General features: G+C 44.7%; 1 protein-coding gene across 2 annotated transcripts in view; it reads right to left on the bottom strand.

Annotated features, from left to right (window-relative positions):
* LOC306923046 (SRSF protein kinase 2-like) overlaps window positions 1-18,261 on the bottom strand; it is a 108,407-nt gene that overhangs the window by 9,554 nt on the left and 80,592 nt on the right. For both annotated transcript variants that reach the window (XM_079501032.1, XM_079501033.1), the window contains 13 exons: window positions 17,819-17,906; window positions 17,373-17,460; window positions 17,000-17,106; window positions 15,965-16,130; window positions 11,048-11,088; window positions 8,882-9,065; window positions 7,883-8,179; window positions 6,167-6,414; window positions 4,337-4,704; window positions 3,157-3,479; window positions 2,174-2,274; window positions 1,851-1,958; window positions 1,125-1,194 (listed from right to left, as the gene is read on the bottom strand). In XM_079501032.1, coding sequence (XP_079357158.1) covers window positions 1,125-1,194; window positions 1,851-1,958; window positions 2,174-2,274; window positions 3,157-3,479; window positions 4,337-4,704; window positions 6,167-6,414; window positions 7,883-8,179; window positions 8,882-9,065; window positions 11,048-11,088; window positions 15,965-16,130; window positions 17,000-17,106; window positions 17,373-17,460; window positions 17,819-17,906 — 2,189 coding nt within the window. The remainder of the gene's footprint in view (window positions 1-1,124; window positions 1,195-1,850; window positions 1,959-2,173; window positions 2,275-3,156; window positions 3,480-4,336; window positions 4,705-6,166; window positions 6,415-7,882; window positions 8,180-8,881; window positions 9,066-11,047; window positions 11,089-15,964; window positions 16,131-16,999; window positions 17,107-17,372; window positions 17,461-17,818; window positions 17,907-18,261) is intronic.

Raw genomic sequence — 18,261 nt, 5'->3', positions numbered from 1 at the left:
GGGATGTGGGGTGAGGGAAGGCTAATGTACACTATGCTCACTATGCTTGGTGTGGTTGCCTTATTAAGTTAGACAGTGAGTGGATAGGGGGATGTGGGGTGAGGGAAGGCTAATGTACACTATGCTCATTGGTGTGGTTGCCTTATTAAGTTAGACAGTGAGTGGACAGGGGGGTGTGGGGTGAGGGAAGGCTAATGTACACTATGCTCACTATGCTTGGTGTGGTTGCCTTATTAAGTTAGACAGTGAGTGGATAGGGGGATGTGGGGTGAGGGAAGGCTAATGTACACTATGCTCACTATGCTTGGTGTGGTTGCCTTATTAAGTTAGACAGTGAGTGGATAGGGGGATGTGGGGTGAGGGAAGGCTAATGTACACTATGTCCATTTAACCAGTCATTTGGAGCCAATGGCTCATTGTCAATTAAGCCAGGAAGTTATCATCTTTAACAAAAGTGTTCAAATTCATATAAATTCAACGGCACAAATGATACAATCTATCAATCAGTCAAAACACACAGTACTACAATCATACGATGCTAACTTTGGTTTTGTATCATATTGTATAAACATTAAATGGTAAACATCAGTATTACTACAACAACACAGCTTGATGTGTATCTGAGAGTAAAGGTGGTTGCACACTGGACGCGTTTTTCGGAAAACCGATGGAGAAACGCCGCTAGAAATCCGAAAAACACGCTCGGTGTGTGGGGACCTTTACAGTGCACACAGAATTCTGAGAGATAATTTACCCATTTTAACTGTACAAAAGTAACCAAATAATTGTGGTTAAAGGTAGGGTAAGTGATATTCCTTAGTTATAATTGCTATAGAGTGATTGTTCAGTAACAGGGATTTCTGTGTCTCTCCAGCACATTAATAAACAGAAAAAAGCATTTTCAGGTTGGGATACCAATTGGTTGAAAATGTATTTTCTGTTTATTAAATAGCTGGAGAGACAGAGAGACTCCTGTTGCTGAACAAACACTGTATCAATATCAATAGTAATCATTACTATCAGAACAGTGTTTTATTAACCTTTTACCAAAACATCTCACGTACGCTACCCTTATGTGTGCACTCTCAGAGTTAGATGCACGCAGTTCAAAGTCAAACACGTACCCTCATCACGGGAGTAGTCCTCTCCAGAATGAGGCTCAAAAAGGTAGTCGCCGGTGGCCAGCTCAAACGCCTAGGATAGACAGGACAAAGTCATCTATCATTTTTGTTATTCATGTCCTCACTGTATTGCATTACTGCTCTTGTTTTTTAATGTTTATGCCTTGCTTTTCTTTTCTTTTTTTTCTCCATTGCTCTGTAAAGCACTTTGAGCTGCATTTCATGTCATGAAAGGTGCTATACAAATAAAGTTGTATTATTATTATTATTATTATTATTATTATTATTATTATTATTATTATTATTATTATTATTATTATCTAGAGCAGTGGTTCCCAAAGCTTTTAGCCTGTGACTTAAAAGAGAAATTTGATGTCTCCCCAGGACCCAAACTAGTGAGAATAGCAGATCTACAAGCTCACAACGTGTCTCTTTGCGCCACGTTGTGAGCTTGTAGATCGGCTATTTTCACTACTACTACTACTACTATTTGTTTTCTAATTTATGGAATTTCTTTGATTTTTCTTTTGTATTTCTTCATGAAATTACTGAAATAAATTGTTAACTAAAATGGTTATTGTAAACTGTGAACTGTAATAAACCTGATGCAAAGCATGGTACTGTATGTGTGTGCTTGCTGTAGTGGGTGTCTGTATTGGCTCCTCTCTCACCATGCATGGTACTGTATGTGTGTGCATGCTGTAGTGGGGGTATTGGCTCCTCTCTCACCATGCATGCAGTGCTCCATATGTCTGCGGGGGTGCTGTACCCGGCTCCTATCAGCACCTCAATGGAACGATACTGTCTCGTCTGGATGTCCTCCGTAAAGTGCTTGTGCTGTGGAGAGAGGAGAGGAGAGGAGAGGAGAGGAGAGGAGAGGAGAGGAGAGGAGAGGAGAGGAGAGGGGAGGGAGGAGAGGAGAGGAGAGGAGAGGAGATAGATGAAGTAGACTATTAAAAGGCAAAACAACATGATCATCAGGTGTTCGGTAGGCAGGCTCTCTCTCTCTCTCTCTCTCTTCCTCCATATAGTTAACAGGAATTGTGTCTCACCACCCAGCAGGCGTTGCCCAGGTCGGCGATCTTGACTCGGATTGTATCAGCATTACGGGGGTCAAGTGGGTTCACCAGGAGGTCCGCTGCCCTGGCCTTGGCTGAAGAGAGCAGAGGACAGCGTCTTAAATGACGACATACTGAACACAAACCAGGAACTTTCATAATGATGCTCCAATATAGGCTCTGTGGGACTGTGCATCACTTTACGGGAAGAAATACAAATCTGAAATCTAAAAAATCTGAAAGTAAACCGAAGATGGCGGATCTTGCTTTCCTATTTTGTCTTGGTATTGGCTCAACATCAGCTTTCAACTGATAACACGTGAAGGTGTTTATGTGAAACCTGCTGCTGAGCCAATCGCAAAACAAAGCTACGGCAAAATCAACTGGAACAGGATATGGATATGCCGCCTTCTGCCATCAACAGGCTTCTTTGTTTTACAATTAAAGTGGGTTTGGCAGTGGCACTATCAGAGCACACTGCTATGTTTTCACAGCTGGTTTAAGCGCAAACATTCTGTTCTTTGCATTTCAACATCCGACATCACAGCTCAGCTGCTGGCCGTGAACCTTAATAATAATAATAATAATAATAATGAATAAATAAATCTTCTCTTCTGGGGGTTCCTGGAACAAATCATTTTCAGATGGGGGTCTGTGCGGCCAAATACACATCAATTTACCGCTTTAACCCATTAAGACCTGAGGCCCATTCCAAATGTTCTTCTAATGTTTTCTGAAAAACATAGATAGATAAAATACATCAAATTAAAATCCTCATCTCAATATATGTTGTTCCAGGGACCCCACAAGCAAAGATTTGAGTTAAATGTCACTTTCAAAAATATATATATTCAAAGATTTGTCACAGATAGCATATCTCAAGCTCATAATGTATCACGTGACTCGCCATGAACACTTAATCTAATATCTAAAAGGCTTTCCCGGGTTGTAGTTGGGTTATAAAGCAAGAGTGTCACCTTTGTCACCCTTGGGCGTGTCTCCCGTGCTGGAGGAGGACACGGTGCGACTGCGGTCAGCCGGGGGGGTGCCGTTGTTGGCCGCCGTTATCTCCGCCATGCCAAGGGGCAAGGGGTTTCCCGGCAACGGGTCCAGGGGCAGGTCGGGCAGGCGGGGCATGTTGCTGCGGCGGTGCCGCTCGTTGTTGGAGCCGTTGGTCATGGGCGGAGAGCAGGCCAGCTCGCCGTTGAACATCTCGTAGCCGCAGCTGAGCGAGCTGTCACGGTCCGTGTAGCTCAGCTCCGACTCCACCAGGGGGCAGAGCAGTGGCACGGGGATGGGACTGGAATAGGGGGGGAGGGGGGGGGGAAGATAGAACAACCATTAATTAATCGTAGTTAACACGTTAAAGTCCTGGCCCTAATAAATAAACAAATATAAACCAACCATTGTAACTATGGAATACCGAAGTGCTCATTCTATCTCAATGGGATAGTTCCAATGTTTGGAACTATAGCCCATAGGCGGGTGCTTATGGCCACCCGCGAGTGGCGAGTTCAAAGCGTGTCGCCACTCTCTTACTCTTACTCTTACGCGTTGTGAGCTTGTAGATCTGCTACTTTCTTAAACGTTTGTTTTCTAATTTCTAATTCTTAGATTTTCAAAAATTCTTCTATATTTTTTTAAATAATAAATTAAAAACAAAATGTAGGAAACCAAAAATAAAGGGACCCATAAAAATGTGTCCGTGACCGACACATGGGTCCCGTCGACCCAGGGTTTGGGGACCAGGGAACGGAGGGTTTAAGTCAGGGGTGCCCACACTTTTTTGACTCGAGAACTACTTTTAAACTGACCAGCTCAACAAGATCTACCAACCCACAAACATATTATCCCATTGCTGTTGAATAGTTTTAAACAGTTACCTGAGGCGTTAGATATACGACAAACACTTAAAATGGGAAATAGAAGGGCAAAATGGAATTGGCATAGGTTTTTTAACTTTGTAATGTTTGTCTGCAACACTCTTGAAAACAATGTATTGCTTTGTGGGTTTGAGCTGACAGGTCCTTTTTATGTCATGTATCAATCAAGTCACCTTAATTGGCAGATGCCAAAAAAGTTTTTTTATTATATTTTAGGAGCATGTCATGCGATCTACCTTTTGGGCACCCCTGGTTTAAGTGGTATTGTACTGACCTTGTGGAGCCGGGCGGTGGGAGGCCGGGGGGCAGCAGTGAGCTCCCGGACAGGATGTGTCCGTTGGTCTTGACGGTGTAGTTGTTGTTGTTGTTGTACATCTTGACGGGCGAACTCAACGTCTCCGTCAGTGGCTCCGCCGTCGTGTCGTCATCGTCGTCGTCATCGTCCTCTTCCTCCTCTTCCTCATCTTCTTCATCTTCGTCTTCCTCCTCGTCCTCCTGAGTCTTTGACTCCTCCTCCTCCTCCTCCTCCTCCTCCTCCTGCTTTTTGCTCTGGTTCTTTGGCTCCACAGTCTCTTTCTCTTCTTTCTCTTCTTTCTCTTCCTTCTCCTTGTCCCCCTTCTCCTTCTCCTCCTCCTCCTCCTCCTGGGTGAAGGAAGGGATGTCACGGTCAGGGTGCTCATGACATTAGGACTTTTTGACTCGACGATTAATTGTCGTCGCTCAAATTATTTCGATCAACGACTTAATGGCGTTTCTGTCGTTGAACACTGGCACATTATGACCAGAAAGAAATTGATTATAAATAATCTATCTTATCCAATCTGGCCGACACTCGTTGGTGTATTTATTTTGTAATGATTGTAAGCCCATTGAATTCCACTTGGCTTTTAGGTCTCGTAAACAAAATGTGCACAAGGCATACTTTGTCGACCAAAAAATCGAATCAAAATACATATAAACGTATGTTATTTAATCAAGATTCATGATTTGAATTTCAATTCAATTTAAATTCAACAGGTGAAAATAAACCGAAGTCGGACGTCAATATCGGTATATGGCGCTAAGTCCACTGGTACTATGTACTTTTTTATTTGCATTGTAATCTCCATAGGTGGATTAGATTTAGATCGCCTCATATAAGAACTGTGTTTGAAAAATGAACAAATCATCCCGGCCGTTTCACTCATATGGATATGAAGAATCAACTGACTGAGAGAAAACGCTATATTGTTACTGCTGATGAATAAGTAAAATATTTGCTAGAAACAGACTACATATAATAATAATAATAATAAAACTTTATTTGTATAGCACCTTTCATGACATGAAATGCAGCTCAAAGTGCTTTACAGAGCAATGGAGGAAAAAAAGAAAGAAAAGCAAGGCATAAACATTCAAAGAAAAAAAAGAAAAAAAAGAAACAAGAGCAGTAATGCAATACAGTGAGGACATTAATAACAAAAAAATTAAAAGATCAATTAAAAGCAAGGGTGTAGAAGTGAGTCTTGAGCTGCGCTTTAAAAATGTCTACAGAGGCTGCCTGTTGAAGGTACAGTGGGAGTTTGTTCCACGCCGTCGGCCCGTAGAAGCAAAACGCTGCTTCCCCGTATTTTCTAGTTGCCATTTTTTTAGGCAAAGCGAGCAGGCAGTGGAAGACCTTAGGGGGCGGTTTGGGACATATTTAGGCAGGCAGTCATGTAGGTAGGAAGGTGCGACACCATTGAGAGCTTTATAAACAAGTAAAATAATTTTAAAATCAATCCTAAAAACAACCGGGAGCCAGTGCAGTGAAGCCAAAACTGGAGTAATATGTTCTCTCATCTTAGTTCTAGTTAAAACTCTGGCTGCTGCATTTTGGACAAGTTGTAATATGACTGACAGACGGTCGTAAACGATACAGAGACACCTCCCTGACAATTTCTCCGAGACAGTTTGTTTCTTTTTGGACCGCAAAAGATTTTAAGATGACCCCATGTTATTCTCCATAGAGAAAAACGTCCATGAACCAGGGGACGAGCGAGTGACGTCAGGACTTTGGCGCTCTATTAATCTCAAATAATTGCGACACAGGGGGATTATGTAATAATTGTGACGGGTGGTGCACCTGTGTGTCTTTCTCTTTCTCCTCCCGTCCATCTTCTTCTTCTACGTCTGGTTGCGTTGCGTCTCCGTTGCCCTCTCCTCCTCCTCCTCCTCCGTCCTGTTGTTCTGCGCTGGCGGGGGGGCAGAAGGGCGGGTCTCTTGCGGCGGTGGGGGTGAGATCCTCGTCCTCCTCGTCATTGTCCTCCTCTGGATCCCCCTGCTGGTCGGCTGGAGGAGGTGTGTCGCGCTGCTCCTGAGAGAGAGCCGCCGCTAACCAACATGACACACACACACACACGCACACATGCACACGCGCACGCACACGCACACACACAGAGAAGAGAAGAGAGTTAGCATACCATTGTTGTCAGGCATTAAAACTCTGCTCTATAGTATCAGAATATAGAGCCATTTAACACTTGAACACAATGACAGACAGACAGACAGACAGACAGACAGACAGACAGACAGACAGACAGACAGACAGACAGACAGACAGACAGACAGACAGACAGACAGACAGACAGACAGACAGACAGACAGACAGACAGACAGACAGACAGACAGACAGACAGACAGACAGACAGAGGGTGTTTGGTTTTAAATCAGTCCAACAAAGAGAAACACCCACCTGCCTGGCAACTGACGCACACACGCACGCACACACACTCTTCTGACAGCCTGTCAGCAGCTCTGCTCCGCTTCATAAAATCTCCTTTCTAGTTGCTGACAGAACGAGTACACATGCAGTCCAACCTGACATCACAGCCCTTGCACTGACATACTACAGTAAATCCAGCCACTCAAGGCACTGCATGTTTGAAAAATGTACCAGGCCTTTAATTCAATGGGCTTTACAATCATTACAAAATAAATACACCAACGAGTGTCAGCCAGATTGGATAAAATAGATTATTTATAACCAATTTTATTCTGGTCATAACTCCCGATCTGTCTTTGAATAGTATTCATTAAAATGAGCAGCTCTTAGGGCAGTTCTTCTCAAACTATTTCAAGTCAAGGACCCCGGAATGCATAATGTATTTGTCCACGGACCCCCAATCCCCCGTATGATAATCTTTTGTGCCAGGGACCCCCCAGAAGAGAAGATTTTTGATACGGTTCAAATATTTTCAAAAACAGCAGATGCACAAGCTCGTAGTGCAGCGCAATCTACAATTACAATTTTGGCATTTAGCAGACATTCTTTATCCAGAGCGACTTACAGAAAGGTTTTTTTCACATCAAGGTCCATTATCTATTCTGCATTTGATCCATGCCACGGACCATCATTTGACCCATGCAAGACTTATAATATTTTGTTGTGGCTTGGGACGGTTTACCGGTTCAGGCACCTTGGCTGGTAATCCAGCGTGACAGTGTTTGTTTTTTTTGTCGTTGGATACGATTTTGTGAACAATTCCCTGCCGTCTTGATGTTGGTAACATTAGGAGAGATAACAGGCAAACAGGCTAATTCTGTAGACTTGTAAATTAACTAAAAATAATTTAACTCTTGAGAGCGTAAAATTAAACCAAAAGGAGCCGTAAGGGTCCATTTGGTTTCATTTTACACACTCAAGAGTTAAAGATCTATAAGGGTCCATTTGGTTATCAACTCTCCATCATTTAGCTGGGGACCACCTAGAACCCCCTCATGGACCACTGGTTGAAAACCACCGATCTAGGACTCTATCTAGCGCTCTATAAGCGGACACGGCAAAGCAGCTTTCACTCACATGTGTGATTGGTCAGCCTGGTGGGCCTCTGCCTCTCCTCCTCCTCCTCCTCCTCTTCCTCCTCCTCCTCTTCCTCCTCCTCCCCCTCTCCGTCCTCCTCGTCGTCCTCGTCGTCATCGTCACTCTCGCCCAGCGCCATGGTGGGACCGGGCGGCCGCGCCAGCGGAGGAGCACCGGGGGTCTGGCCCGCCGTGGCGTTGGTGGGAGGGGCCAGCGGAGGGGAGGAGGAGGAGGAGGACGATGAAGACTCTGTGTTGTGGTGCGCCGAGCGGGCCGCAGTGCCGTCCGCACCGCCTCCTACATGGATGGCACCGCCAGGAGATTTTAGTTGATGACTCACTGTCATACCGCCATTAATAATGTGTGGGTGTGTGTGTGTGTGGGGGGGGGGTAATTGAGGTAATTTATGAAAAAATAATGTGACTGTAATTTTCATTTTATAAATGAAAATTACAGTCAATTCTGTCATTGCCAAGTTCAATCCCAAATTGGGGTGATGTCCCCGGGTGTGCTCACTCAGTGATCATGTGTATCTGCCCACTTTTCTGCCTTTTTTTTTTTATTGTCATTGCTGGGGTAGACAATACATTTTATACATTATATAGCATCATTCAGTTCTCAGTACAGAATTGTCTCCCCAAGGAGACAGCAGCAACATTGAAAGTAACACATTTGAAAAATAATAAAAATCATAAATAATACTAACAATAATAATAAAGTGAAGAAATGTAAACAGACATGAAAGAGAAAGAAAAAAATAAATAATAATAATAATAATAAAAATAAAGAAAAGGAAAGGGGTTCCGTAGAGATACATCTTTGTAATTTTAAATCTTGCTTTTCTGCCTTTATATACCTGTCTTATGCACTGCTGTTCAGTATACCTGCCCAAAATAGAAAAATAACCAGATCGTTCTTTCAAAATATCTGCGATTATCTGGAATAATGACGATGGAGGCCGACTACGTAACAATGGCGACAGACAGGCGGTGCGGTTACCTCCTCCGCCCTCCTCGGCCTCCTCCCCGTCCCCGTCCTCGTGGGCTTCGTCCGGATTGGCCGCTTTCTGCTCCGCCTCGCGCTCCAGTGCCTCGATCTCCAGCATGCGTCTCTCCAGCAGCTCCGCCTGGCGCTTCTGCTTCTTCTTCAGCTTCTTCTTCTTGTTCTTGGAGATCTTCCCCACCTGGGCAGAGAGAGAGAGAGAGAGAGAGAGAGAGAGAGGGAGAGAGAGGGAGAGGGAGAGAGAGAGAGAGAGAGAGAGAGAGAGAGAGAGAGAGAGAGAGAGAGGGGGAGAGGGAGAGAGAGAGGGGGGAGAGAGAGGGAGAGCCACAGAGACAAACAGTGGAGTTGAGACGTCGGGAGGGAAGGATGGCTTTGAGCATTGAAATAATTATTTTGGAGTGAACTGTGTGCAACTGTGTATAGCAAGCGATTCTCAACCTGTGGGAGTTAACATGGCCATGTTAAGCCATCTGCGTAGTAGCTAGGAAAACTATTGAGTTAAAGTTAGTTACCTGGAGGAGTGGGTTTAGAGTCACACCCTTTCCATTTTCGTCACCACTAAACCCCTTATCCCTAAACTTCTTTGCCTTTTTTTACTATTTTGCAAAACATTTTTGAATAGTTAAAATGGCCAGTCTACAAACTCACAACGTGTCAATGTAGATTGGCTAGTCAAAATTCAAAAATGTTTTTCAAAATAGTAAAAAAAGGCAAAGAAGTTTAGGGATAAGGGGTTTAGTGGTGACGAAAATGGAGCCCTTTGTCTTTTATTCCTCAAGATAACTTTAACTCAGTATTTTTACACAGACTTTCCTCGCTATCAACGCGAACGCTTTTGAGATTTTCACCCTGATCCATAAAAAGGTTGAGAACCACTGGTGGGGATGGGTCTGTTTGGTGTCTAATATAAAAGATACAAATAAAAAGGAAGAAGAAAACTGTTAACCCTTTCAGCGCTATCATTTATTGAAAAATTAGGATCTAATTCACGCCAGCATTTTTTTAATTTGAGCTCTTATTTTGAAAAGCCGCCATTTCCGCTCCACTCGCAGTAGTCCTAAGTTAGGAATTTACACAGAGCTGAGCCGGCCTTGTTTACATTGTGAATCCAGACCGGAGCTCTGCAGAGCTCCAGATCGTCAGCTCTGTGCCGTCAAAGAAACGCTGTTTTGACCAAAATGCCATCTGGGACAAGGAATAGGAGATACAGGCGATTGAAAGAAATGGATAGAATGGATTGTTATGGCGACGACGATCTAAGATGGGCGATCCAGTGCTGTGCTAACAACACAGCTAGCTAACCGGCTAACGCAAGTAGCATTTTGAGCAATCGAGCAATCGAACGCACTATATAAGCGCAATTGCCGAAGGGCTTCGGCAATGGCGTTAAGTGTTAGTATCAAAATTAGGCTTCAATTGACAAAGGTTTTCGGCAATGGCGCTGAAAGTATTAATAAAAGCACAGGTATTTAGGGGTGAAACGGATCATTAATTGAACTATTCGATTTGTATTGATTATAAACAATAATTGATAAAAGAAAAAACACACTTTCAATAATAGCAAAAAATATAGAATATAGGTTGTTAATCGGACTACTGGTATTCATTTTGTATTTATTGTGTTACAGGCTACCACTTTTAGGACAAGACTCCATATTGTCTGTCGGGTGGAAAACTCATATGTCCTGTTGTTACTTTCCAAAAATAGCTAATCTACAGGATCATCTATTTTGTATACTTTTGTGTGACGCAGTAGTATGATCAAGTAGGGCATTCATGTACACAAAATAATAGCAAACAGCAAGAATGTTGTGGATACTACTCTCTTAAGACACGCTCCTTCCGACGTCAGAAAAATAAATGCCGTTTTGGACAGGCTTTCCGATGTAGTTCGGAAATTCAGGCCATTTGGAGGTGCAAAGTCCTGAGAAAAGGTTCTGAGACCGCCCATCATAAGTTCTGAATAACGTCAATTTAACTTTACATCACCTTTCTGAAAACCTCAGAAGGAGCATGTATTGCTCTTAAGTGGCCTCTGTTTTCAGTTTTCATGGACCCCACGCTGTCGCTGTGCAGCTGTCCCCCCCCCCCTCCCGGGTGTGTGTGTGTGTGTGTGTGTGTGTGTGTGTGTGTGTGTGTGTGTGTGTCTCCTGTCATACTCACATCTGCTGTACTCACCGGTTTGAGCTGGGGAGCGGTGCTGACTGACAAGAGAGAGAAAACCGGGAGAAAGACAAAACATCAATTCAGAGTCAGACAGAGAGGCTAAAAGTTCACCAAGTTCAGCCATCAATCCCCCCTCTCTCTCTCTCTCTCTCTCTCTCTCTGCTTTACTTGTAGTTCTGCTAGCCTGGAAAAATAACTCATTAGTTGTATAGCTCCTATTAAGGTCTTCCACTCTGGGTGTGAGTGAGTGGGGGGCGTTTGCAAGAGGGACTGAATCAAAGTCCTTTTCACACAGCCTTATTCCCTTGTCCTAGATCCATAATAATGTCCGGGGGAGTGCGAGTGCGGTATGTAATTCCCCATATAGCCCAGAATTCTGCCTCACTTTTGAATCACATGTTTCAAAGAAATCTTAAGAGAACTGCCTGTGTCCAACCAACTGACTTAGAGCTGTGAAGAAAAATGAAGAGGACATGATTCCCTGAGGGACATGAGCCCCCTCCCCCCCAACACCACACCACAGCCCACCCCACCCCGGGAGGCTGATGCAAGGATTTCACGGTCTCATGACATGTACACGGTTCACCAGGAGGACACCAGGTTCATGGAGAATGTGAGTCTGATTCCTTTCAAAGAGAACTTGTTGGGATGTTGAATGGTCCTCCTGGCAGGAGCACCGTACGCTGCTTTGGGAGAAACAGCATCATTGGAGTAAAAGCAAGCTGTACAGTATAGGAAGGAACACAGGAATGTACAGTAAGCTGTACAGTATAGGAAGGAACACAGGAATGTACAGTAAGCTGTACAGTATAGGAAGGAACACAGGAATGTACAGCAAGCTGTACAGTATAGGAAGGAACACAGGAATGTGTTGTCGCTGTCGGGCAGAAACCTCTTATCTCCATATTCTAACTAACTTTTTGACCTGAGATCAGATTCTAAAAATGTCTTCTACATCCTGACAGTTTTCTGAAAAAGCTATGTTTCTATGTCAGTGGTTCTTCGATTTTTCAAAAATAGCAGACCTACAAGCTCGTAGCGCGCCACTCGGTGGCGCGCTATGAGCTTGTAGATCTGCTATTTTTCAATAGCTAAAGCATAACATAATGCTAACACCAAAAGGGGTTCCCACCCAAAATGGGTTAATTTGGGCAAAACATTGCTGTTTGTGATCATCAGACATTGACTGCACACATAAATGCTGCTAATTATGATAAGTTACTGTGCCTGTCCCTAAGTATTATAGTGTATAGCCTTATCAGTGAACTTTTGTATATTTTCATATGCTTTCTTATATGCTTATATATGCTTTCTTATATGTAGCACAAACGATAAGTCCCAACAACATGTTGCTGCTTGCACCTGTAACCTGTATAAGTCAGTGACGAATAAAACTCCTTGAATCTTGAATCTTTTTGGGAAATGAAAAAATTTGCCAGTGTTCCAATTCATACAATGTATTCTTTTTTTGCGCCATATACAAGCTTATAGATTGGCTAGTTTTGATACTTTTGTGTGACACTGTGTAGTATGAAAAAGTGGCGCATTAATTTACCCAAAAAATACAACGTTGAAATATGGAGATAAGAGGTTTCTGCCTGATAGCCACTATTTGTAAGTACAGTATACAGTACAGTACATGATATTTGGATGTGTTGTCAGAGCGCTGTGACTCGGGCCTTCCTTACCAGCGGTTGCTATGGTAATGCAGCTTATTGTCCTGCTGCACTCATTCTTTCAGTCAACGTAAAACGCCTACAAACAAAAACAACATGCAAATGCAAAACCTATAGAGACAGTAAATCAAAGACTGCCGTTCCCTTTACTGTTGTTGTTAGATAAGGTTAGATCTTTACTCCAAATGGTCTACGCTGGCTGCATGGAATGTAATATTGTAATGACACACTGAACCTGTATCGTCCTAATTCATTCTTCGTATTGTAGTATGGTGGTGATGACCCCGTGCTAAGAATAGGCGACCTGCAAGCTCACAGCGTGTCACGGGCATAATGTGTTGTGAGCTTGTAGGTCGGCTATTTTCGGCACAAGCCACTGTCGTGTGACAGAGCATACATTTGGCGTTATAAAGACACTATTGTACGGGCAGATTCAAGCTCCCCCCGTCCATTTTTCTCTCAATTTAGCCGGTATGCCATTTCCACATTTTCCCCACAAGTGTAGTCCCTGTCACTGCCAAGCCCTACAGTGGGAGGGTATACGAGAACATTGCCTTTCACCTGACAGTGAGGGGTTTCACCAGAAGTACGCAACGCGTGTGGAGAAACACACTATCCGACCTAGTTCTTCTGCTATACGTAACAGGTGTCCTAGGCTGTAGGAGGACTGCCTCTTTCTTTGGTGTTCCGCCCAGGCGGGCATGGTTATATGCCTGAACCTTAACCATTAACCTCTAACTATGCCTATAACACGGCCACTTTGGCGAAACAGCGGAGAAAATAGAAAGTCCTGTAGGAGGACGGGGAGACGGCAGAGATTGCCCTGTCTGCTTGGCTTCTCACCCTTGACGAACACAGCCGATGAGGATCATTGGAACCCAAGTGCCCAGCCGGAAGCTTCTGGAGGATTCAAAGCATCCATGGTGGTGTGCAGGAACTTTGCCGATGATGACCTGTGGCAGCGGTGGCCGAACGGATAGCGGCGCGGTCTAGATACCGGAAGGTTCCCAGTTCGAACCAGCCGTCCGACACGTTAAAATTACCACCGCTGAAATGCCCTTGAACAAGGCATCAACCACTACGATGAAATGTGTTCTATGAGCAGGGCCTGGCTGGAAACAAGTTCTTGAGCTTAGCCCAGATACCCTGGGTAAATATAGATTTCATTTCATTTCATTTCCCCCTGCTGCGCAACTTGGTGAGTGATATATGCTTAACGGCCAAGCTACACCAGGCTTTTCGCGCACAAAACGCGCGCGTTTACCCTTAACGCGTGCGCTGAATTTAGGTCCAGTCCTATTTTAAAAAACGCAAGCGCGGGCCGCTTGCCGCGAGAAAAGCCTGGTGTAGCTTGGCCGTAATGCTTGAGCATGTGTGCTTATCGTTACTGTCGGGCAGAAACCTCTTATCTTTCATATTCAAATGTGTTGTTTTTTCGTAAATTAACACACACTTTTGATCATATTACACCGTTTTTTTTGCACATATGAGGTTTCCACCCACCCGACAGAGACGATGTACAGTATGCAAAAGAACATGACGCGTGGACACGTAAACACGCGAGGCTTGCTTGTGCACAACGCGCCTGTAAAACAGCCTCGTTTTCTTCAGCCAGTATCCTTAAACTTACTTAGAGCCTCTGTAATGTTGAAGTGAGTCGCATGCAAATTCTCACACGAGTTCATTCAAGGTCTCTAATTAAATTCAATGCACAGGAGGATTAAGTGTGAACGTGCTTGTCTTTGAGTGTGTCAGGCCTGTGCACACACATTCAAATGAATGTTCGTGTGCATGTCGCCGCACGCAGTCCGACAAGAAAACCTCTTCGCTCCACGGAGCACAACTTTGTATCCTTAAATGTCCTCAAGCTGCGTTTATTACCTGTGTATCATTTGTCACATCTGTAATTGAATTCAGAGCGACCAGATCATTTGCATGTCTGATTTATACGGCACATTGTGTTTCGGTGAAAACTGAAAATCTAGTCGCTAACAGCACGTTTGCATTGTGAGCCTGTAGAGCTCCCAGAGCTTGTAGATTTGGGTCTGAGACAGTCTCTGTGTGTGTGTGTGTGTGTGTGTGTGTGTGTGTGTGTGTGTGTGTGTGTGTGTGTGTGTGTGTGTGTGTGTGTGTGTGTGTGTGTGTGTGTGTGTGTGTGTGTGGTAGGGCTTGGCAATTAACTGAAAATAATTTACGGTATAACCAAACAGACATTTAGAACCAGAAACAGACTTAATCCTGCTCATAGGTTCGTTCATCGAATAATCAAGAAGCAGGTTTTTTATGAGTAGATAATGTCAAATTAGTGTTAATCAGACTTAAAGGAGTAGTTCACCCAAAAAAAGGTATTTATTTCTATCAATTACAAACCCCACGAAGCATTGAATTCATGGAGATTCACTCATTCACTATATTTGGGGTGAAAATTAAGCCCTGTATTATACTTTGTTGTGGTTGTGTGTGCAACAACAAGGTATAATGATGGCGTGCAAAAAGAGCAAAAATAGCGAATCTACAAGATCACAATACATCATACTCTTACTGGGTCAAATTGGTTTCATTTGTACACTTATACATTCTCAGAGTTATGGGGGTCCTTGAAATAATACTAATATTTACTGGGTGGTCGCTTCCCTGTCGCTAGGCAACGCTTGTTTCCGCAGTGTGACGTCATTGAAATCCAAACACTTTGTGAGATCTGAGATCGAGGTGATATGAGGTGAGGGACGATGTTAGGAGCTCAACAAAAAATAGAAACGAAAGAATAATAACTAGGTTTACGGGGTCTTCTCTGGGGCCTTTTCCCGTGCGTTCTGTTGGCACTGACGCCATCAAGAGAGATAATAATAATAATAATGGATTGCATTTTTATAGTGAGTGCTTTTCTATGCACAATTGTCCATTCATTCATACATTGGGAGGTGAAGCGGCAAACAGTCGACGCCAGCGTCCTCACTTCCCACATTCACACACCAACGGTGGCAACCACTGGAGGCAAGGTGGGGTTCAGTGTCTTGCCTAAGGACACTTCGACAAGTAGACAGGAGGAGCCGGGATGCGAACCACCGACCCACGGATCACCTGCTCTACCTCCTGAGCCACAGCCGCCCCAAAGATAATAATAATCAAAAACAAAACGAAGGAAACAACAAAATAAAGGGACCCACAAATGGGTCCGCGACCCACAAATGGGTCCCCAAACCACCCAGTGTTTTGGGGAAACAGTGGTGTAACTTACCTGCCGATCCGGACGGCGGTGGGGCCCCGGCCTTCTGCCACTCCGTGGCCTCCACGGCCATGCGCCTGACGAAGGCATCGTCCACACACATCAGGATGTTCTCCGGCTTGATGTCCGTGTGGATGATCTTACACTTACTGTGCAGGTAGTCCAGGCCCTGTAACACCTACACACGTACAGATACATGCATGGACACACACACACACACACACACACACACACACACACACACACACACACACACACACACACACACACACACAGCAAATGTACAGTAAACATGCATTTATTATTTATTGCCTCTAGGAGCCAAATGAACTACAGTATTCGAGGGTCTTTGAAGTGCACAACAATCCTTCCCCCTCTTGGTGGGGGAAGGCTGCTGGGGGAGTGCTCCTTTTGTTGAATTGTTTGTGTGTTTTGTTAGTGACTGACAACTACGACAGAGTTCATATGCTTACCACGGAGGGTACATTTTTCTGCCTTTATTGATAAGTCAGTGAGTGAGGCAAGTAAGCCTTGCCGAGCCATGAGGCCTAAAGGGCTTAATGTACAAGTACACCCCCTGGACGTGATGTACAAGTACACCCCCTGGACATGGCGCTACTTATGTCGCAGGGACTTACCCCCAATGCAACCCTTGATGCTGAGTGCCAAGCAGGGAGGCACTCTGTCCCATTTTTTAGATGATCCGGCCGAGGATCGAACCCCGACCTCCCAGTCTCAGGGCGGACATTCTAACCACAAGGCCACTGAGCTGGTAAGCTACAAGAAATTGGGAGAGAGTAGGGCATTAGGGCAAGTGACATGCAGCAAATGTTCCGCCCGGCCCTGGGGAGCCTCTGACTCTGATATGGGGGTCGCCCCACTTTGCTCTGTCTTTTAGGATTCTTTCATGTTCTTCTTGTTGTGTCGTCTGTCAGGAGGATGTGTTGTCAGAGGAGATTACAGTTAATTTGAAAAATGTGAATGGATGTTTGTGATGGCCTACTGTATGTGTGTGTGTGTGTGTGTGTGTGCGTGCGTGCACGGTACCTGTTTGATAATGCTCTTGACGCAGGCCAGAGGCAGACCCTGGTAGTTGGACTTGATGATCCACTTCAGAAGGTGATGACCCAGCACTTCAAACACCATGCACACATCTGGACTGAGAGTCAACGACTACAACTCTGACATGTACAGAAATACATAGCCTATATGCACGCGCGCACGCGCGCACGCACGCACGCACGCACGCACGCACGCACGCACGCACGCACGCACGCACGCACGCACGCACGCACGCACGCACGCACGCACGCACGCACGCACGCACGCACGCACACACACACACACACACACACACACACACACACACACACACACACACACACACACACACACACACACACAGACAGACACAGGATACGTATGCCGTTGATTCCAGAGATCTTAAAGTCGTCTATGAGATTGACCACCATGTCCTTGTTGGTGTCAGCGGGGTCACTCTCTCTGACCTGGAGGAGGAGAGGAGAGGAGAGGAGAGGAGAGGAGAGGAGAGGAGAGGAGAGGAGAGGAGAGGAGAGGAGAGGAGAGGAGAGGAGAGGAGAGGCAAAAAGGAAGGGGGGGGGGGGGGGGCAGGGGCATGAGGGAAGGAGCGGGAGCAGACACGAGTGAGACAAACGAAAGAGGGATGAGAAGAGAGGTGTGACGGGAAGAGAATCACTAACATGTGCCAGAACAGGACAAACAGACAGACAGACAGACAGACAGACAGACAGACAGACAGACAGACAGACAGACAGACAGACAGACAGACAGACAGACAGACAGACAGACAGACAGACAGACAGACAGACAGACAGACAGACTCACACAGCGCAGCAGCTTGATCTCATCCAGGGCCGTCTCTGTGTAGTGCTGAGCACTCTTCACCACCTTCATGGCTACGAAGTTCTTCACCCTGACACGCACAAAATGGTGTACAGAAAGTGTTAAAATTATGTTTTAATGTGGCCACCCGTAGCACCACCCACCTGAACATAAAGGAAAAGACCACTTTGGTAGAGGATTGGGTTGTGTTCTTGTGTAGTTACCTTGCCATGATGTACCGTAACTCCAAATCAAAGAAATCAAAAATAATTGCTCCAGTGATTAGAAATTGATAATTCAAAATATGTTGAATCCTCATTGACTTACATTGTACGCTGAAACAACTCTCAAAGTCACTCTTTGTCACAGTCACAGACTTTTGTCATTCGTTGTACAGTTTAGGTCTTGTATTTCTATGTATTGTTTCCTGGTCTAGTTTTCATGGT

This window comes from Electrona antarctica, assembly GCF_951216825.1.
Source record: "Electrona antarctica genome assembly, chromosome: 5".
Taxonomy (NCBI): domain Eukaryota; kingdom Metazoa; phylum Chordata; class Actinopteri; order Myctophiformes; family Myctophidae; genus Electrona; species Electrona antarctica.
Note: the sequence above shows the minus strand (reverse complement) of the source record. Positions and strands in the feature narration are given on the sequence as shown.